This window comes from Toxorhynchites rutilus, chromosome 3, assembly GCF_029784135.1.
Source record: "Toxorhynchites rutilus septentrionalis strain SRP chromosome 3, ASM2978413v1, whole genome shotgun sequence".
NCBI classification, from domain to species: Eukaryota; Metazoa; Arthropoda; class Insecta; order Diptera; family Culicidae; genus Toxorhynchites; species Toxorhynchites rutilus.
In genome coordinates this window covers 149,605,064-149,627,981 of record NC_073746.1, presented here as the reverse complement: position 1 = coordinate 149,627,981, position 22,918 = coordinate 149,605,064, and the positions used below count along the sequence as shown (strand labels likewise).

Below are 22,918 nucleotides of genomic sequence, written 5' to 3'. Positions count from 1 at the left end.
TTTAGTTTTTTTTTCAACTGAAATGGTTTTCTCTGATTCTAACAAAATTCTCTGCATTCATTAATTTTTCAATAACTTTGCAAACATCATATTTTAATTAGACATTTCGATTTTGAGTTACGATTTTTTGAAAGAAAGATAAATTATTTAGAATACGCTCTTTTAAAAAATCTGTAGTAATTTAAGTTAGTCATATAATAATGAAAATTTTGATTTTAGGTAGTTTTCATCATTAATACCAAGGTTGAAAAAAATCGGAGATGATCGGGATTTAGATAACTGCTGATCTATCCATTGATCTTTTTTTTTAAAAAATCGTAACTCAAAATCAAGACGTCCAATTAAAAAATGAACTTTCTAGGAAACATTTCAAAAACACTGCTAATAAATCTTGCTCAAAAATTGAATTTAATACTGAAAACTTTTATATCTCAAAATTATTATTATATATTATGCATTATATATTATACGAGGGTCGTTCAAAAAATAAGTTTCAGTGCCTCAAAAATTGCGGAAAAATAAAGTTAGGGCAAAAAACAAGGTGATTTTCGTAATCTACGTTTTGTTTTCTATTTTTCTACATAATCGCCGTAACGTTCGAGGCATTTTTCGTAGCGTGGCACGTGTTTTTCTATTCCGAGCACAAAGTGCGTAGCTTCCAACTTTTTGAAGTACGATGTAACTGCGTCACGAATTTCTTCAGTGTTATCGAATCGTTGACCGCCGATCGCCTGTTTCATCACCGTACTATTGTGAAGTTTTGAACCGATTAAGAACGAAAGGAAGTGTTCCTTATCCACGATAATGCGCGGCCCCATTCTGCTCGCGTAACTCATGAGCAATTGAAAAGATTCAAATGGACTGTGTTAGAGCATCCTCCTTACTCCCCAGACCTCGCCCCTAGCGACTATCACTTATTTCCGGTGATGAAACAGGCGTTATATATATGAATTTTCAATACTTTGTGAAATCGTAACCATTTAAGAAATGTAACATAAACAACGGAATCTACCTGCGGTTCTACGTGAAAAATTACAATGAAAATTGTGATTTTACGAAGTTTGCGTCATATGTAGTGTATTTGATGTTGGTTTGTCCAGTTGAAAATTTGTCCACTTTTAGAATGCTCTAGTTCACCGCACCTGTGTCAAATCAGGTATTCAAATGCTTCCAAACATATAAATAAAATAGTCTTTTTCATGATTTACAGTAGTTTTACAGAATATTTCTACGGATTCACATGTTTTAAAGGTTTATAGAGTCCACCTTCTATTGGTGTCAATGCGCCTCTCATTAGAGCTAACTTTCAATCAACCACCAGATTATTATTTGGTATGTATTCATACCTTTTCTGGATTATAACACTTACAAATATTGTAAACATCATTCTTGCACATCATTTGTATCATATTTACACAGTGCATTCGAAAAGTTCCGGGACTACCGCGCACTAAAATCGGGAAGTGGCGCTATCTCTGCTCCAACGCGCGAACTACTTTCCGCCAACTTGTGGCCAGCTACCGTTACTACCGTGTACCGTTATCTCGATTTAGTAGCTAGTTTTGGCTGATAAGAGTAACAGTTTGACTGAAAAGTTTATAAGATAACACAGTAAAACAATTTTTTCCTGCAAAATTCAATTTTATTATTCAACATAATTGCCTACGAGGACTATACAGCAATTAGAGCGATCTTGCCACTTTTCGATACCATTTTTATAGTATTATTTCGGGTTTTCCTCATAATAGGCCTCAGTTTTGGTAATCACTTCATCATCGGTCTTAAATTTCTTGCCAGTGATTTTTCCATTTTTTTCACAATAACAAAAGTTGCTTCGCTCTCAGTGCTGTAATTCACGAACCAATAGACCGATTGCTGTCAAATTTTGACACGTATCCATTCAAAAATGGTGCTTTGTGATAGTCAAGTAGATTTTTGCAAGCGGCGCCATCTAGACGTCAACCTTATGAACATTACAATTTCAACGTCACGAACGTCACAATTTTAATTATGGAGCAGAGAGCCGCCATCAAATTTTGTGCCTCCAGGACAAACAGTGAATGTGGTCTTCTACAAAAGTGTCCTGGAACGATTATTGGCACGGATACGGCGCATAAGGCCAGACCAGTACCGATCTGGAGAATGGTTTTTGCTTCATGACAATGCGCCCGCACACACTGCCTTTTTCTTTAGGGTTTTTTTCTAGCCAAACGAAAGGTGACTGTCATCACCCATCCCCCTATTCTCCGGACCTCGCCTCGGCAGACTTTTTCATGTTTCTCAAGCTAAAGAACGCTATGAAAGGGGACCGTTTTGACGATGTTCCAGAAATTGAACGAAATGTAACGCGTATTATGAACTCCATACCGGCTGAGCAGTTTAAACGCGCCTTCCGACACCTCTATGAACGTTAAAAAAATTGTGTGCAAAGAGAAGGCTTATATGTAGAAAACTAATATCTAATCTTTCGAGTATTTCGTTTTTTCTTTGTTTCAAAAAATAGTCCCGAAATTTTTTAAACTGTATATATTAGGTTGGGAAAAAATATCCAATATTTTTGAGTCAAATTCAAAACTTTATTTAATATGCCCGGGATTGTCCGATTTGAGTCGAATATACACCATTTTGTTGCAAAATTTGTTACCATTCTAAAGATGGCTTCGCAACTCTCATCATAGTCTTGGTCTTTATTGGATAAAAACTCTAACAATCGATTTAAGTATTGCAATGCGAATAAAAGGTGGTAATTGCTTGGTGCCAGGTCCGGACCATACAGTGGATGCGTAAAAACATTCAATTCAAGCTCCCGGAATCTCTGGCGAGTCACTATAGACATTCGTTGTCCTGATGGAACATAACACCTCTTCTATTGACCTGTTCTGGGTGTTTCTGGTTAATAACTAGATTCAAACGGTTTAGTTGTTGACAGTGGAGATCTGAATTTAGTGTATTGCACTAAAACAATAAAACATTTAAAAAATAACAATAAATAAAAATTAAAAAAAAATTAAAACAAAAAAAATTGCACATATTTTACTGTTACAGTCAGAGATGCCAACCTTCCTGATTTTTCGGGAATTCCCAGACTTTTTAGCACGCTCCCTGATATACTGACGAACAAACAATTTATCCTGATTTTTCTGAAATGATCCTGATTTTTCCTGATTTTTGTACTCTTTACATTATTCGTAGTAAATATACTGGTTTCCATGCCGAAGTTTTCTGTCATGATAGTTCTCCGGTTCGCACTTGTATATATCATACATTAAGTTAAATTCTCTAGACACAAATCTGTAATTAACTTTTTTTATCTCTACCCTCAATTGTTTCGTGGTTTTCCAAAATTACTCAAGAGAAAAAAATTTGAATCTGTCAATATTAAAAGACTTTATATATAATTTGTTCGTATGATTCAAAGTAGAATCAACTTTAATTATGGGTCTATGGTAAATATATCTATAACAGTATTAAATATCATAAAAATTAGGAAAAAATCATTTCCTCCGACTTGCACTGTGATCACGCGTATTCTAGAGCTTGCCACTCAGAATGCATTGCAAGGCGTGTTATTTGGCATAGAAATCTCAACTAAGTACTAATAAAAATGACGCAAGTAATACTACGTTGAGACGGCGAAGTTCCTCTAGGAACGTTAGTGCCATTGAAGAAGAAGAAGAAGGAAAAAATCAACAAGTCTTCCACTGCTGATATACTTTCCTCATTTGTCGAGTAATGATTCATTCCAAAGCATGGATGATGAGTTCAGCGAAAATTTGAATATTGATTTCTCTGCAATTGATTGTAGTGATCAGGGCTCTGCATAGTCATAGTCAACTGAGGATAGTCAGCTGACTATCTGACTGACTATATCCGTATTCAGTTAGTAATGACTTTTGGCTTCTTCACGCAGTTTCTCAGCCAAAACGACTAAACAGTCAGTCGGGCGTTTAGTCGCTATCTCCCTCTACCGACTCGACTATATCATTTCATTTCTCCCAGTCGAATTGTCCTCATTGCATTTTGAAGTGACTTCCCCCAAAACGAATTCGTTCCTCTCTTTCTCTCTCCCATGCACGTGTGCATGCATCGATATTCGAGTTCAACGTGGTTTGACATACGCTACAGGTGAGCTAGATTATTTTGTATGGTACACGTAAATTACTCACACGCATAAAATAGCGTGCAGTGTGTGTGTGCACTATTTTGCACGCTATTTACTAATACTAACGCGAGGACCTTTATAGAATACTTGATAAATGTCTAAGTTCGTTGGTTTGAATTCACGATGGGTAGACGATAAACCGTCCATTGATGGGGTAACTTCTTTTTTGCATCAGAAATCATGTTTTCGTTCCTCTTTATATGGACGTAAAAATAAGATTGCGTACGCGGGTATAAAATTAGATTCAGGGGGAAATGGAAGTCAGTTGAATGAAGAGGCAGATTTGTATTCTTTAGCCCCGTCAATTAAAATAACTACTGACTGGACTAGTTCACCAGTCATCCTCGCTAGTCAACCCTAGTCAATTTATTTTCTAGACAAGTCACTTTTTGTTGGCGGCGACTGCCGAAGCAGTTCTAGTTGAAGCGAAGCTACGGAGAGTCGGTCTTAATTTTTCACCTTCGAAAACTTCGGGCCCTGGTAGTGATATTGTAGGATTTTCGGAAAAAATATAAACGATTAAAAGTCAGTCTTCGACGAGGAAGCAATCGTGTTCTGGGAGGATAGAATATTTAAGCTGTGTGAAAGATGGCGAAAAATTGTGAAACAGAACTATGGATATACAATTAAATTATAATGCTTGAATTGAAAATGGTGTTTTTGTTCTCCCAAAAATCGACATTAACTTTTCGGACAACCCAATATGAGCTATCCTGATTTATCCTGATTTTTATTTTCATTCTCATTATATTATAGTTTCATTATAGTTGGCAACCCTGGTTACAGTATCAACACCATATACATCATTCACAATTTCAGCGGTCTGGTTTGCATTTTCTCTTTTATTAAAGAAAAGGTGTAAAAAGTACCGAATTTCCCCTTTGTTGACATCCATTGCACTATGGTCCAGGAGGTGCATTTAAGTGGAAATTAGCATCTAGAGCTCGACAGTGATTCTCTAGACAAAAACTGTCTTCGACAAAGTTGTTACATATAATAGAGCGCTCATTTTTAAGTTATCAAAAATAGGGTGACCAAAATTTACGATGAAATAAAAAATCTAACTTTCTTATCTTTATAGATAGAGGTAAACATAGTTCGACAATATTGTAGCTCTGGTTATTTTAAGTAACTTTGTGGAACAATATTTCTTTCTATCTCTTCAAATAACCGATATATTTTTCTCTAGGTTGAGTTAGGGTTACCATGAAAAAAAAAAGATTTTTTTGCTCTAACTTTTATATGTAAAACTCTACATCAAAACTGTTTTTGAATGATCTTTACAGCTTTCCAGTCCACGCATTTTACGGTGCATAACTTGTATGTATCTTAATGCTACTCAAAGTTATTGATGTTTTTTCCCCGAAAACACGACCTTTTCATTTGCTTGTCGTTCTTTTTGGGGCAAACATAATAAAAAATTATTGATAGCATTTTAAAGAGCACATTTGACTCTACATAAGGTGAAACTTTCAAAAGAGTGTTATTTTTTGTATTTGAGTAAATTAAATTTGAAATTATGAGTTTTTGCATATAAATGAACAAGTTGCAATTTTTAAAATATTAAACGTAAACTTTAAAGCAGCATCACTTATAGCCACTCAACATGGAGGCTCAAAGAAGACACATTGTTGATTTCCTCTTTCGGTGGACGAAATATAGAAGACGTTATACAATTAATACGAGAAAAATTTCTGACTATTTTCTGTTTCTACAATAAAATATATTTATTGTATAAAAAGAAAAACGGGGACCAACAAATTATCAAATGCTTCCTGAATAGAAACCGTATGAAGAACAAGTCGGAGCTCGACGTGTTATTTTTTAGTAATATATTGACATATTTTACTGGCGATGAGTTGATTGATGACATTATTTTACCAAGCTTTTGTTGTTCCTATTGTTTTATTCAAATTTATTTTTATAATCTTCCGTATGTACATATTAACCTGTTTTAGTTGTTATAATGGAAATTAAATTCATAGTAATAAATAAAAATCATACAAATAAAAAACTACAAAATCAAATGCTTAGCATTTTCCGGAATCAGAAGATCGGAATACTCTGGTGTTTGCCTATTACTAAGAGATAATACTGGATCCGAAGCTGTTGCGTAACCCAGTTCTTCAGCAGAAAATTTTTCTGTAATCTCTCGAACACGGTTACGCTTCATCCTTTGGCTCAGCATTTGGCTTTTCAGGCACTTTCTGGCACTCAAAACACATATATCTTGGCATTTTTCTCGTAATAATTGTATAACGTCTTCTATATTTCGTCCACCGAAAACAAAAACAAAAATGTGTCTTCTTTGAACCTCCATGTTGAGTGGCTATAAGACTGAACTGAAGTGATGCTGCTTTAAAGTTTACGCTTACTATATGCATTTGAAAATTGCAACTTGTTCATTTATATGCAAAAACTCATAATTTCAAATTTAATTTACTCAAATACAAAAAATAACACTCTTTTGGAAGTTTCACCTTATGTAGAATCAAATGTGCTCTTTAAAATGCCATCAATAATTTTTCATTATGTTTGCCCCAAAACGAACGACTAGCAAATGGAAAGGTCGTGTTTTCGGGGAAAAACACCAATAACTTTGAGTAGAATTGAGATACATACAAGTTATGCACCGTAAAATGCGTGGATTGGAAAGCTCTAAAAGTCATTCGAAGACAGTTTTGATGTAGAATTTTACGTATAAAAATTAGAGCAAAAAACCTTTTTTTTCATGGTAACCCTAACTCAACCTAGAGAAAAAGCGTTATATCGGTTATTTGAAGAGATAGAAAGAAATATTGTTCCACAAAGTTACTTAAAATAACCAGGGCTACAATATTGTCGAGCTATGTTTACCTCTATCTATAAAGATAAGAAAGTTAGATTTTTCATTTCATCGACAATTTTGGTCACCCTATTTTTGATAACATTAAAATGAGCGCTCTGTCATATGTAACAACTTTGTCGAAGACAGTTTTTGTCTAGAGAATCGCTGTCGAGCTCTAGATGCTAATTTCCACTTAAATGCACCTCCTGGACCATAGTGCATTGTTAACACCCTGTAACTCACAATTGAATTGAACAATCAAAAGACAGCTGAAGATAAAAAATCTGTGAAATGTCACCTTTACAACGAGCCTAAACAAGAAATTGTTTGATTGATATTACGCGAGATATCGATTACTACAGCCAGCTATCGAGAAAATAATGGATTACTATTTCCCCAACCTAATACATCTAAATCATGCATCTCGATGACCTCAATTCTGATCATAGTATGTCCATATGATTACTATGGCAGCCACTTGGCACGCAAAATTGGACAAACCAACATAATTTAATTATCAAGTTTCAAAAAAATCGGAGAGGGTCGCATCAAGATTAGGCGTGGAATTGCTCTAGGATTCTCATGCAGAGATGCCAGGTTTGAAAGCATCTCTTCATTTTGAAGACATTTGACTTACTGTGAAGACATTTCATTATGATAGCACAAGTGGGGTTTTGAGAGATATTATTTCCATGAAATTCCAAAATATATTATAAAATATAATATATTATTTCCAAAAAATATCGTCAAGAGAGGTAGAGCTTTTGTCTCAATGTCATTATTTTATCAGTGTCTCTGACCTTTGTTCTTAATAATCAACAGAAACTTTTGTCTCTCGGTTATTCACTTGCTTTTTCAAATTTTTCCAAGCAGGAAATCCACAAGCACATAGAATGAATTCAACAACAAAGCGACTTTAGCTTCATATTCTGAAAAAAATCAAACGGTCTGAATACATATTGTCTTTAGAAGACATTATTTCATTTACGCTCGAGAATGCAAATGATTGTGATATTGTATTTTTATTATTTTGGATCTATATTATACAATAGATCAACCTAGATCTGTCAAACGACCACTTCACACTTCGAAGGTTTTCCGGTTACATATCGTTTCCACAACTAGTTTTGAGTTACAAATAAAATTTCGAAGCTGAAACAACAAATTGAGTTATCACAGTTCCGTTTTTTGTGGAAGAACTGGGGTAATATTCACACAATCAACGGTTTATCAAACCAAATATCATTTCTAAACTCATAAAATTTAGTTTGCGGTTGCGCAATATATTCTTTGTTCACATTTATTGAAATAAACTTCAAAACCTCAAGGTAAGTTCAATGAAATGCGCTATATAACAATACTAATTAGAATAAGCATTGAATAAGCTATCAAACTTTGTTCAATAGTAAGTTATGAATTTTAGTTTCCTCCGATATGCTAGTGAAGGCATTTGAAGACATTTCTTCGTACCATGTGAAGACATTTGAAAAAATCTCCTGGCATCTCTGTTCTCATGTCTACTTCAAATTCAACTGACGTTATGAAGGATGGTTACTAAATGATTGATCTAAACTTAATATCTAAGCTTACCTTGGTAACGGCCTTTTCGCAGAATGTATGACAAACTACATTTAGGCGTTTTATTTTGTGTACGCGGTTATCATTTTGCTTTCACGTAACGTACATCTATTCAATCAGCATCGAAAACTGCACCGAGCCCATTCGAAGTCTGGAGCCTCCTTTAAAAATGATGTTCTTCGCCCACGCGCGACATTCCACAAATACGTTCTGTCGCACTGTCAGAAGAAAAGAATATTATTCTAAACCTAGAATCAGAATCATTTGTACTTACTTTTTAAATTGAGAAACTGAACCGCTACAAGCGGACTCAAATAGCCTTTCGTGTTAGTATAAGGGAAGTGGTAAGGTGGAATTGATCGACTAGGGTAGTAAGCCAACGACCCGATAGCTTCTTGATCCCCAGTAAAAACACCATTGCAGGAGATCCAAATCTGCTTGCGTTCATGCTCCGGCAGTTCTCTGATATGTTGCACTAAATCAGCTGGCATTGTCTTTGGCAAATCCTCAATATCATCGTAAAAATCTGGAGTCCAACCGTATATCTGAAATTTTGCGAGATTTAATACCCCTCTTGATAAATTGAATCATGAAATATTACTCGATTAAGCTTCAGGAAAATGCATGGTTTTGATTCATTGTAGCCGTAACGGTTCGCGGTTGAACATGGCCCAAACTGGTCAACGTCGAATGCACACACATTTCCTGGTTCAGGAAGCTTCCCAAACTCACAGCTCATTTGATTCGTTCCTCCTCCTGGTAGAACTGATGGATTCTGATATGCTGTAAAATGTGGCAATCTATATTACTCATCCTCACAGTCTATTGCAAGTAGTAGCATGCATACGCTCTAGAAACTCATCCAGCCGGGATGTCCAGTATCTCATCTCATTTTTGTTGCCGGCCCTGTAGCGGACCACTGCACCTCGCATGATATCCTCAGGCATGGGACGATAACCAAGGCCGGGGTTTGTACCGATCAATGAATCACTCAACTGATACTTCGGATAATCTTCGCTTAACGTTGCAAAGAGACATGCCATGCACAGCCAGAACAACGAAATTAGCACGACGAAGTAAACTCCGTAGAAGATGAAGAGGTACACTGGAAAATATGTGAACTATTGTTAGTAGGGGAGCCGCGGGTAAGATGGATAGTGGGGGTATAATGGACAGGTGGTTGATTTGTATAGTTGAATTATGAATTTCAAATTTCTGTTGATGGGAAACCCTTCTACATGCTATTCTATAATATTTAAACCATCCTATGACAATGAATACTGATCAAAAGTGGAATAGAGAAACAAAAAAGTAAAATCGAATGATGAAATGAACAGTCACATCCATAATCACATCCAATGCATGATGGAAAGTGAAGGGAAGAATATTGAATCTCTTTTATATTGCTTTCTCTTTTTGTTCTTCTCGCGAGCAAAAACCTCTACGCTTCGTTTATTATGTACACCGTCCATATCACCCCCCCCCCTACAAGTCCATTATACCCGCACCGATAAAAATGTTCTACTTTTCGGCTTGCTTTATTTTCAGTAAAAAACATGGAAAAATAAATTTTTATAAAACATTTGGCCAGTTATTTCGAAAACCAGTATATTGAACTGTAAGAAACTGCTTTTAATTTTTTGAAAACATGAGACCTCAAAGATACAATTGAAGTTTTCCTTAACATGTCCGTCTTACCCCCATCTCCCCTAGTTGTGTTGGTTATTGGACGTTCTCAATACTATTTGTACCAAATGGGTCAAAACAAACGTTTGAATGCTATTTGTGCCACTAAAATGTGTATACCTGACACCTTTACTTTCTCTTTTAACCAATTTGTTCTGAAAGTTTTGGTGAAATTTTTTTTCGAAGCAAGCAAACCTTTAAAATATTGAACGAGTTATTCTTTTAAATAATAATCGCAATTAAGTAAAATGACCTCGTAGTAAGATTGAATCGTGACGTTTTATCTCGATTTGATCTGGTGGATGTAGTGAATATTTTAATGGGAAAGTGGCTTGATTCTAATACGAATATTAACGGGGAAGTTGAAATAAAAAATATGACATCAAAATTCGAACTTTAGATATTGTTTAATAAAAAATCCATCGACTTCCGCTCTCAAACCTTCATAGAATTATTGCAAAATGTGTCCTCTTTGAGGATATATATGACTTAGGTGCAGTTTCATGCAGTTCTAAAAGATATTCAATTATTTGTAGGTCAGCGCCAATAGCTTCTTAATCATCAAATTTCAAACTAAATGATGTTGACACAGGAGAACCTTTGTAGCCAAATCCCCGTCCAGGATCTACACATTCCTGCAGATCTATCAAGTTTATGGTCGCAAAAGAGGATGCGAACCTTATTTTAAATGATAAATCTGCAGCAGTCACTCATCAGAGAATAGCCCACGGTATCGGCCCGCAGGTGACTTTCGAGTCATGCTCGATGGGAAAGCATGTAGTACGCTATCCCACGAGAAAGCAACGGATAAGTACTATATATGTGGGGCTAAATCTTCCGGACAAACACAAAAAATTGTTTATTCCCAGAATTAAAAAAACAACATCAAGCTCAATTGTCTGATGTTGATATTCCAAGCATAACTGTCCCATCATGTATTTTTCGTAGATCCATAATAAACGAATTGGTTCAAGTACAAGGATTTTATGTCACGCTTCCATCAGGGCTAATACACTCATTTCTGGTTTGGAAGACCCCTTCATTCTTCATAAAACGATGTTTTTATGCATAATCTTTCGGAAAAACGCCAAAAAAACTTATTGTTTGTTCTTAGTATTTCAAATAGTTGATGGATCTGAACCTAGGGGCACGGAGGGGATCTTTATATAGGACAATGATTGTGTTAAGTAATTGCATTTGAATTGAGCTATTTCATTGCTCAAAATCTGTAATTTTTTACTTTCGATACATCAAATAGAAGCCCTGAAAGTAACCGTTTTCTGTATGGAATTGTTCCCTTTACGGGTTGGATGAGATGACGTGGTAGAATCCGGAACCACATTCTGTTCAAAAATGTACACAAAAATACCATTGAAGCCATTACTCCTTTTTTTTATTGAATTATGCAGAAGAAGACAACGAGTCATAATTTATAATGTTTAAACACAAGTCTAAATAGTTGAGATCCACATAAATATAAACCTAAGTCAAATAAATCTACAGCAATGTATTTAACTTCATAGCCAGGGGATGTATATGGAGTATCCTAAGGCCATAAGTGCTCTCTTGGGAAGCTGCTGTAGTGAACTGATCTCATTGGGTGTTAAGGTCTGCTTATGTATAGGAAAGGGAAAGGAGAATGGGCAAGTGCATTCGAGGAAGTGAAGCGTGCTTCTAAGGAAGACATATATGGGGAACATAATATTAAAATCGCGACTACTCAAGCTATCATAATCTGATGTGCGTGAGTAATACATTTCGAACTTCTAAATTAGCAGCCAGTTAAATTTATTGATTGCATTTTTTAAAAAAGTAAATAACATGCTCGATATCGTGCCATCTATAATTACATAAATTGTTAGTAGCAAGACCTACACGACAAAGACGTAAGTTGAACCCGAATGGATTGAACTTTGGGGATAATAGAGTAAAACCATTCTCCAAGATCATTCCTTCATTGATTCTGCCAACCAAGTATGGAACAGTTCATTCACTCATTTCTCCACACCTAATTATAAATCACTCTTGTATCTGCTTGGAATAATCATGGCGAAAATAATGCAGTAAGCAATCGTGAGATTGCACGATTAATCATTTTTCACTCCCCGAGCATCTTCAATCGGGACTGAGAGTGAACATAACAAAACAAAGAGTGGAAAACAACATTCAATGAATGAGTATTCCTCTGGAAAGATCGCACGAAACAAAATGACGATTGAGTCAAAATAGACTGAATCTACTTGTATGTGTGATTTTATTTTCCCTTGTAATCTTTTCCTTGTCAGTATTCAAGTGCACATGAATCCACCTTCCCGCTCACCAATAACTTGCGTTAATATGGTCTTTTGCGTTGGCTTAGATCGTTTCATACTAGAAACAAAAAAATGTCATTGCAATAGTGCACAGGAAACAACTCGATTTCAACTATCTACCTATATTTTACTGCCGCGATCGAGGCTCAATGATTGCTATTTGAGTGAAAAACGAATGATTTTACAGAGACACTCGCTGGCGCGAGTAAATGATTCCAATTTGATGTTGGTTCAGAACCGATACCATAAACAAGGTACCGATTTTCAGACAGCATCCAGCTGTCAATAGTGTAATTATCATAATTCGTGCACTCAAAAAATGAAAATACATATTCAAATATACCTTAAACAATTACCAGAATATCCGAGCACTTCACTTTATTCCTAACATCCGAAAAAAAATCATTGTTTTCCGACATTTCAGACAGTGGTCCACCCTCAAGAACAATATTTCCCATCACACTAAAGTGTCACAATGACTAACTTTTGCTGTAATGATTTTTGTCCCACATTCTCATGCATTCAACGCAACGCAACGTTTTTTTTTATCTTATTCAATTTGACTATGTTGTCGTATAATTTTGAGTATTATACCATTGAAATGGAAACATTGCTTTTCCAACATTGACATTGGTTTATATAAATCCCAAAAAATTATATTCAATGTTACACTAATGATGATTACTTTTTGCGACATCTTATGCAAAATTATTCTCATTTTCACGAATCATCCTGACAAAACGAAATTTTCTAAACGAAATATAGATGAAAAATAGAAATATAGGAATGTTTAATCAAGTAGGCCAATGAAAAATTATCAAATGGACTGTCTAGAAAAGCTGTGGGTGAAATGAAATCGACATTCACCAAAAAGGTATCAAATTAGTTGACAAAAAAAAGAAGTGATTAAATTTTTCATTCCTCTCAAATATCCCAATTGTCAGACAACTTACGCCAACTCTTCCTGGTACGACCGAAGAATTTTCCATCTCGTTCATCGTATATATGTTGAGCGAATGTTTTCTTCTCAGGCTTTTGGGGGAACTCAAACGTATACTCAACAAGTTTTCCGGCTTTTCTTTTGCTCACGTTTTTTGACATGTTTATAGTACTGAAACTGCAAACGCTTTTCTAACTTTTAAAGGGCGACACTTCTGTTTTAAAATATTTCCACTCGTACGTTTCGAACTCTGATTTTTATTGTAGTCGTTGTCGAACAAAACTAACCACCGCGCACTGTTCGCTTAAACCATCCATAAGGGACTGAATTGTTTTTGGCAACATTTCGGTGAATATTGTTTTCGAACAGTGATTCGTAAATTATCATCTCTCCATAGAAGTGAATTACATATTAAAACAAACACAAATAGCAAGACCGTGAGAATGTTCGGTAATAACTGGTATGTTTCCAAATTAATCCGATCGGAGGCCTTAAAGCTGATAGCGCATCGCCATGAGAACATTAATTCACGGCTTCATGCCCATCCGTTATTGCCAAAGAGCTTATAAAGAATCGTGATGCAGTATTTCGAATCAGTGAAATTTTGGGCGGATAATGGAATAATGCTCCGGTGAGAAGTTGATTAATTTTATCCGTACAAAATTCGCATATTTTCTATTCCATGGGCTATACGAAAATTGTCGTTTTTGAAAAATAGTTACCGTAAAAATACCAGAACTATGATCTCTTTTTTGAACATTGTGAGGCAATCATCAACGACGAATATGTGATTCGATTGCGGACAATTGGTGTAAAGTAATTCATTTAAAATCTTTTCATTGTTCTATTTTTTCTTGAATACCCAAAATAACACAAACTATGCAAGGTTTAATGTCTCATACGAGGTAAATAACTCCACCAGTGGCTGTAACCGCTAACATCTGGATTCAATGTGAGAATTATACTAATTACTATTAGTTTCGACTGATTCGATCCGAACACGGTTAGCTCTGGCAAAGGTTGAGTTTATGTGCTAACATACACTAATTGATAGTGCGGCTGCCTTGCCAGAATCACGAGGTTGACGAGGATGGTAATTCAAAGCAAATTTACATTCGAAAGTTTGATTGGACACTCATCTTAGATTGTCATGTGCACATTCTAAAATAACATGTACGTTCTAGCATTAGTCCCATTGGTAGCATTGGGTTTTCTACGGGTACCATAGCAACATCTAAGTCAGGTGGATTTTGAAGCTAATATGTGCAGAGGGTGTTTTCAAAAGCAAATACAGCTTCCCTTGTGATCGCTTATATAATGTTTAGTCTGATTTTGTTTTTTTTTTCTTCGTTTAAAGATATTGAGAACAAGTAGAGCAAATCCAGGGTTCTCGGATGTTGATGTCACCAAAAATACCATTCTAGCCAAGCTTTTAAGTATTTCATTGCTTTTTCCGTAGCTTTCAAGACTGCATCCTCACGTTTTTTTACGAGGTACCTATCCCTCGCGTAAAATGCACCCGGGTGTATTCCGTATCCATTTTCTCAAAATCCGGCCACAAACATAATTCGTCATGTTTGTGTGTGGTTGTGCAGATGACGCGAACGTTGACGAATTGAGGTGTGTGAGTCTTTTACACAACTTACCTTAACCCTTTATAATCAGTGATGTCCATATCCTCCGTGTGTGATGATTGAAGATCAGTTATTTGACGTAGGACTACTTCTAACCGGGATATATGGGGTGTAGAATAAAAACCTGAACACAGAACATGCAGAAAAATGAAAGATCTCGAATGCTAACTCGAACATTTCTTAATAGATCAAAAAGATCATAACATTTTATCAAATGTGATAGATGCGTAGAAATATTTCTCATCAATTGATGCAAATCAATTGATGAGAAATATTTCTACGCATCCATCACATTTAATAGAATGTCATTTTTCATGAGATAAACAATTGAATAACTGTAAAATGTCAAGCATTATCCGCCCTAACTGCCTCGTTTTGATTGGCCCGATTTACGGTTTCCCCAACACAGACTTTCAAAACCAAGCAGCCTGGAGGAATCGGCATTACAAATACATGAATGTAGGGGGGTCTTTTGTTCCCATCGACATGTGTTCCCTAACACAGTCATCAAAACCAAGGAGCCTGGGAAAGTTGGCATTGCAAATAAATGCAAGTAGGGGGAATTTTTGTTCCCACCGAAATGTGTTTCCTAACATAGCCATCAAAACCAAGGTGCCTTACATTACATGGCGTTTGGTTAAACTCTTTACTTACACAGCAAATATATTGGATTCATTTGAATTCGAAAATTGTGTTGAAATGATTACTAAACCAACGGTAGTCCCACGTCAACCTTTCAGTTTATTCATAGATATAACCAACCCATTTTGTTTCACTCAACGCTCGGTCGCGAGGTGAAACATGCGTGTGGATTATATGTCGAATGAGATTGCACTCTTCAGTTTACTCTCGAGTGTACTTTTCAGTATGGCAGAGTGCGGATCAGTGCGCTTCAGTGCTGAACACAGGTTTTCGCACACTCGAACTCCCAAGGGTAAAGAGAGCGTAAGGGTGGTTTTAGACTAGTGATATATTCAAGTGAAGAAATATGATGAGATTTATAGAAATCGCATCAACTGTTTACACTAGCGTGAACTTCTATAATGAATATATTCATATTTTCGGTGAATTTATTCACCTGAAGTAGAACTGCATCCAACTTTAGTGATTTCTCACCAGTGAGAAATTCACAAGCGTTTTTATATGCTGAATTTATTCAAGTTATATATACCTCGAATAAGTGTATCATATTTATTCTCACCCGTTTACACCTATATTCACGTGAATAAATCCATCTATAACTATAGATCTCCCTAATGTAAACCCGCCATAAGAGTGTGGCTTACTGGAGCCAATATTTCTCCCAATTATCGCACACTGGCTCTTTATATATTCACCGGTGAAATGGAAAGCGCATGGTTTCTTTTTGGTGAGTGATTGCTGTATCCTCAGTTTAAGCATGAAACTCGTGCGTGGGTGTATTATTTCAGTGAAAATGGCATCACTGTTTATAAGATCCACAAACTTATTTTTTTCGATGCACTTGGAATATTATTTTAATATTTTACTTAACCAAAAACTTTTAAACTTATCTGGCAATACTCCATTTTTTGGGCTGCTTAAAAATGTACGATATATATTTGGGAGTTGTTTTTGACGTAGGACTACGTTCTTCATTTAGAGTGCCAGATCAGAAAACAGGTCACGTTTCTATAAAAAAACGTTAATAACTATTTTTGCTGCGAACAGATTTTGCATACCAATTGAATCGGAAACTTTTCAAGATTTATTTGCTATGCTATACATCACAATCCCCTGGCGTGTAAAGTATTTAAACTGAAGAAAACTAGAAACATTCCCATTTTCCCATACATTTGTTCTGTCCATTTGTGTGCTTACCTAGCCGTGCTTTCAATAACGGGCAACTTAGACAGCCGCGAGAACAGAAACATCGAAGGGGATACCGCGGAGAGAATATTTGCGATGAAAATTCCACCCTTGCACAGTAAATACGCTGTCGCTCGTGTATAAATATTGCATATCCTCTGAAGATAATTTTTCTGCTGATCATCCAACAGGTGCTTTCAGCCTTCCGGAGTATGAATCTCGCAAATGCGTTAACTGTGGTGAAGCTATAGGGGGCGGAAATCACAACATCGATTGGGCCTATTACCGTGATTGCGGTCTACTATCCCAAACAGACGCCAATCAGAGAAGGCTCGGCGATACTTCTTAAAAATGATATCCACAAGCTAACACGAAGGCAGTCGAAATGTCATATCAATCATGTGAAACGTTATGTGTTTCATACTCCGTTTTTGTACGTGTGAGAAAATTTCAATGACGGCTATCGGTGAATTGGCCTAGCTCATTTCATATATGTACCTACTATTTCAAAAATTATTTGAGCAAAATTGGACAAGAAAACACTCATAAATCTATCCCTTCTAGCATTATACGTGCGAGTTACCACATTGTCCCCACAGGTGACCACTTTACCTCTTCACTAAAAAAAAAATCGATTTTTCATCTTTTTTCTAATATTGAAAAATGTACTATTTTCTATTTTCTTAATAAAAACTGCCACTGGGTTACCACTTTCCCTCCATTTTCCCTATATTTAAAAATGAATTTCTGTCTGTTTGATTCTTATGGACTCGGAAACTACTGAACCGATTGACATGAAAACTGGTATGTAGGGGGTTTGGGGTCGGGGAAGGTTCTTATGATAGTTCGAGACCCTTCCCCCCTCTCTAAGGGGGGCTTCCATACAAATGAAAAACAAATTAATCAAGCAAATGTAGCCACATTTAAAATGTGAAGGTTTTTGGTACGAGAAATGTTTCTATGATCGTATGACACCCCTCCCTGCTCTGGAATGGAGAGGGGGTCCCATAAAAAAATACACATATTCCAACCAAACATGAAAATTGAAAATTTTCGGAAAACTCTGGAAGAAAATGGGAAAATTCGCATATGTTCTACAATTATAGCGTTTTTAGTCCACTTGATGTTTGCGCTAGTGAAATTGATCTTCGTTCGAAAGTGGAAATGGATTTTAATGTGATAAAACGCACTCCTATATCGTCTTCTATCTACATTCTGTGCAACTATTATAAGACTACCCTGATTCTATTTCGTTGCAACACAAACAGTTAGAATTTCAACAAGATACATTCATACGTTATTGAATGGTTGGAGTAAAGTATATTTAACGTCAATTTCGTTCAAAAGAGTTGTTTGTTTATTTATTGTGCTTAAATATGATTATTTCAGCTGTCCAGTTTCTATAAGACCATTTCAAAATTCATAAGTATTATCAATGAAAGATTCAAAACGATCGGCTGATTTACATGTCAATAATTGGCAACCTTGCCATTTCGGCTAATAACCTGAAAAATTCGTGTTGGAATACTATTTATACCAAATGCTGCTGTACGATTTTCTCGATATTCTTTCCATGTTTCCGAAATTGCGACTTTGAGCTCTTCAATCGTGGTGTACCGTTTTCCTTCAGTGTAGATTTTGCCTACAAGGATCCCCCTAAGATTTTCAACAAGATTCAAGTCTGAAGAGTTTTAGGTCCTTAATCCATTGCTTAGTTTCCTTGCTGAAATGAATATGATGTTATATGTGAACTTTTTGTGACGATATCCACGCAAAAACGGTAGGAGAGAGGATTTCGGAACATGTATGTTATCCTTGAATGATGTATAAGCTATCTTGAACTTTCCGGTTGCACAGAATCCCACCCAAATTCCTGGTTGAAAAATACTGTTCCATCTCCTGTAAATCACGCCAGTACCCATTGAAAACATCAGGACCATCCTAATTGAACTTTTTTTCGTCGGTGAAGATAAACTTTTCATTGAAGAACTTTTCGTTATGTTATATAGCAAAATGTATTCTTCTGGAAACATTCTTTGTCACAACATACTATGTCCCACTGTCGGTTCATTTGAGCTTTGGCAAAACTCAGACGTTCTCCGATGTGAGATGGTGTAAGATGAGGAGCTTTAACCTTTTAAACCCTCTTTGTGTGAGGATTTTTTACTAAAACTTGACGAATTGTAACCGAGTAACATTTAAATTGAAATATTGCTTTATTTACATAAGCGATTTTGAGATATTCGAAGCTGTTCTAGCTATTTCCCGCTTATCCCGATCAGAGAGCTTCGATTTACGTGGAGCTCTCTTCTTCTTACCGTATCCTTGAGGATGCGTCAAATAATTGAGCACTACTTGATGGGATCGCCCAATCCGACGAGAAATTTCTCCGACACCAACACTTACTTGGTGAAATGCATCGATTTGTCTTTCTTTTGACGTAGGACTACGTCTTTCATTTCTAAACTGGGGTGTAAATTCAAAGTTTCGAAAACGGAAGCGTTACGCCGGAAAACGAGATTTTGAACGTGAATAGCTGCTAAACAACTGAACGAAATGGTATGATAAACACTTCATTCGAAAGTCAAAATGTCTACGCGTCATATGCTTGTTACTATTTAATCCAAAAACTTGTTTCAATAGCCCTTAAATTGCTTTCAAAACAGGCTATTGAAATCAAACCAATGGATGGATGTTTCCCTAACACATACTTCAAAACCATAGAGTATTGCGAGCTGCGAATACTTTTGTACTCGTTTGCGTTTCTGCAAATCGGAATGTTTCCCTAACACAGATTTCAAAAACATGGAGCCTGAAGAAATCGGCATTGCAAAATAGATGTGAGGTGCGGATACTTTTGTACTCGCTTGTGTTTGTTCAAATTGGAATGTTTCCCTAACACAGACTTCGGAACCATGGAGCCTGAAGAAATCGGCGTAGCAAATTAGATGCAAGCAGCGGGAACTTTTGTACACGTTTGCGTTTTTGCAAACTGGGATGTTCCCCTTACACAGATTCCAAAAACATGGAGCCTGGGGGAATTGGCATTGCAAAATAGATGCAAACTACGGGTACTTTTGTACTCGCTTGCATTGTTTTTCCCAATACAGATGCCGAAACCAAGAAGTTGGGAAAAACGACATTGCAGATACATTCAAGTCGGCAATACTTTTACTCCTGAATTCGTTTTGCTATCACGATGTACAGAAGCGGGTACAAATGCAACGCTTTGGCACGATTATTCAAGACTGCATTGGAAGACTTCTCTCCATGCCAGCTCACTGAACTTTGATTAGGCAAAATGTTGATAACTATTTGCTGCGATAATGCATGAATTGACTTAAATTGGGATTTGTTTGCAATTGAATTCGTAAATAGTTTCATTCATTCACTAGTTTAATCAATAATTTCATCAATACACACAAAAGATAGTTCTGCGCAGGGGTGATATTGTACCCGATGAGGAACATCCGAGGTGTAATTATAACTAATTGAAGCAATTCTCTCTGTGAGCACTTTTCCCTACGGCATTTTCCAGATTTATTGATCAAAACAACTAAAACAACGGAGAAATTTTACTGGTCTTATAGAAACTTGACACTTGAAAAATACGAAACCTTTGGTTTACGCTCAGCACTTTCACACCCACATATGAAAATCATACAGTGTATGGTAGTCACCAATACCAATACACTAGAATATAAGCTGAAGCATTGTTTGTTTACAATGGCACAAAGCAGCAAGATCATTTCCTGGTCTTATAGAAGTTGGACAGAGTGTAATAAAAATGGATCGCCGAATGTGTTGATAAGAGCGAAACTCGAGAAAAGATTTGTCCGATTTAGGGCTGTCTTTATTCTATTATATTTTCTGTATCAAACATTTATTCCATGTAACGGAGAAACATGTGGTTGAAAAATTTTAAACGAGAATTGTGTCTGAAAATCTGATATTATAATGATGAGTTTTGGTAGAAGTACTAGAAATTTTAACGTAACAGGTAATTTTAAAGGGCAGATTAGAAGATCAATCAATGGAAAGTTCTGCGATTGGACCCATGAACGCTTAGTAAGAAAACGTGGATGTGATAACGAACAGGACAAGACAAATGCTAGAAAATGGAAAATAAATCAGGACGCTCCAAAAGCATCTCAAAATCAGGACAGATGGTATCCCTACTCTTGTAGCCTATCTAAATCTACGTCTCGGTAAATTTTGGAAAATGCGTGTGCTAGTTTTTTTTAAATAACTACTACAAAATAAATTCATTATTAAAAAAACGGGTTATCTTCTGCAAGCATCTTGCATCTCTAAAGGATGGATTATCGTATAATTATCCTGAAATAAAAGAAAATATTAATTCATTCCTGAGTCTGTGGGCAGAATAAATGGCGAATGCATTGTAATCAACAGAGTGACTTGATTAACTTCATGTTACTGAGTCGCGGATGACCTATTCGCTCACCAATCAAACTCTAACTCGAAAATGTTTGATCGAGTTATACACATTTATCATTAAAAAGACTAGACCAGTGATGTTTCTGTTTTATTTTATTTTCCATCATTTACAAAGTTGCATCTTGGACTGTAGATTGATATTAATCGTACACGGAGAATACATATTCTCCATTTTTTACAATACAAACCTGAAGCACAATAATTCACCCTGAAAGATTTAGCTCTCAAACTTTTTTTCAGATAGCAGAAGAATGGAATTTAGATTCCAAGGACGCAATGTGTATATTCTTTGCTCGGAAAACAAATCTAATAAAATCACGCACGACATTGAAATTCGAAATGCAGAAAAGAATAGATCGTTTCTGGCCGACATAATGTAGCCTAATAACGTCTTACAATCGTCTTATTCTCGTTCCGCGACCGCATGGTATAAAACACCGACATGGGTTAGGGTTAACTCCCGTGTGAACGATGTTGGCACCCTGTTTATTAATACCGGAGAGTTGGTCAATCTTACTGGCTTTGCCACACTTCATAATACTTTTATTGATTTTTATTTTACTATCTATCGTAACTATTTTGGATTCGATTCTAGGATGTCTAGCTGGACTGAATGTGCTTTTATGGTTGTGTTTTTAGTTTCTATCGCAGGCAGAAGATCAACAACCAATCTCCCTGCCATTCAAACATAATTAAACCTCTGCAGTATGAATGGTATAGTGGCATTCCCTATTCAAGTGACACATTCTATTGGCAGTTTTACAAGAATCAATAAGTAGTTATCGATCCTGTCTACTGGCAGAATGATCGAATCCGTCAATGCATGCATAGCTATTTGTATTATAATTTTTTCCAGATCGAAATCATCAAATCAATGCTCAACAGTATCGAATGGTAGTTAAATAATATTCTCAACTTCATTTATTATTTATAATAATAAAAAAAAATACAAGCACAACAATCTTACCTTTTTCCTACACTACTTTTTGCTAACGTTCTTACTGCATCCTTTGTGTTTCCTCCTACATTTCAAAGAAGATCGTGAGATCGCCTAATTGTATTCCTACAATGTTCCCCTATCGCAACCCTCATTTGACAATAGACTATTATTTAAGATTTAGAATTTTGCATTTCGGTTGATAATGACACGAGTGTATGAGATGTGTATAAAATCTCGCTTCCTGATTGTCTGTTTTGAAAATACAATTGTTAATGACAGGGTTCTGCGTTTCTAAATCCGGTTCTCAAAACTAAGCCGAAGAAAAAGAAACCAGGAAGCGGCCGAGAACGATCGAAGTCCTCGTGAGTGTATGTGTGTGTAAGTTTAATCGATCATCAGCTCGAAATGCACCGATCCGAGACGTTCGTGTCTGTCGTGCTTGATGTTGTGAGCCCATGCTTTGCACTCGATGTTGATGAGCAGTCCGCCTGGAAAGAGAAAGAGGTATTAATAGATGGCCTGTAGAAATAGTAGAGGAAAACTAAAGATTTCAT

At 36.0% G+C, this 22,918-nt stretch overlaps 2 protein-coding genes across 3 annotated transcripts in view; both read right to left on the bottom strand.

Annotated features, from left to right (window-relative positions):
* Window positions 1–13,767, bottom strand: part of LOC129777311 (sodium/potassium-transporting ATPase subunit beta-1-like) — a 33,138-nt gene extending 19,371 nt beyond the window's left edge. Inside the window, exons 1-5 of the mRNA XM_055783537.1 lie at window positions 13,519–13,767; window positions 9,415–9,672; window positions 9,169–9,350; window positions 8,842–9,112; window positions 8,580–8,785 (exon numbers count right to left, since the gene is read on the bottom strand). Coding sequence (XP_055639512.1) covers window positions 8,676–8,785; window positions 8,842–9,112; window positions 9,169–9,350; window positions 9,415–9,672; window positions 13,519–13,666 — 969 coding nt within the window. The 5' untranslated portion in view covers window positions 13,667–13,767 and the 3' untranslated portion in view covers window positions 8,580–8,675. The remainder of the gene's footprint in view (window positions 1–8,579; window positions 8,786–8,841; window positions 9,113–9,168; window positions 9,351–9,414; window positions 9,673–13,518) is intronic.
* A 7,732-nt stretch (window positions 13,768–21,499) lies between these two features.
* The window catches only part of LOC129777310 (sodium/potassium-transporting ATPase subunit beta-2-like), a 76,575-nt gene continuing 75,156 nt past the window's right edge, over window positions 21,500–22,918 (bottom strand). For both annotated transcript variants that reach the window (XM_055783536.1, XM_055783534.1), the window contains exon 7: window positions 21,500–22,852. In XM_055783536.1, the coding sequence (XP_055639511.1) occupies window positions 22,749–22,852 (104 nt within the window). In that variant the 3' untranslated portion in view covers window positions 21,500–22,748. The remainder of the gene's footprint in view (window positions 22,853–22,918) is intronic.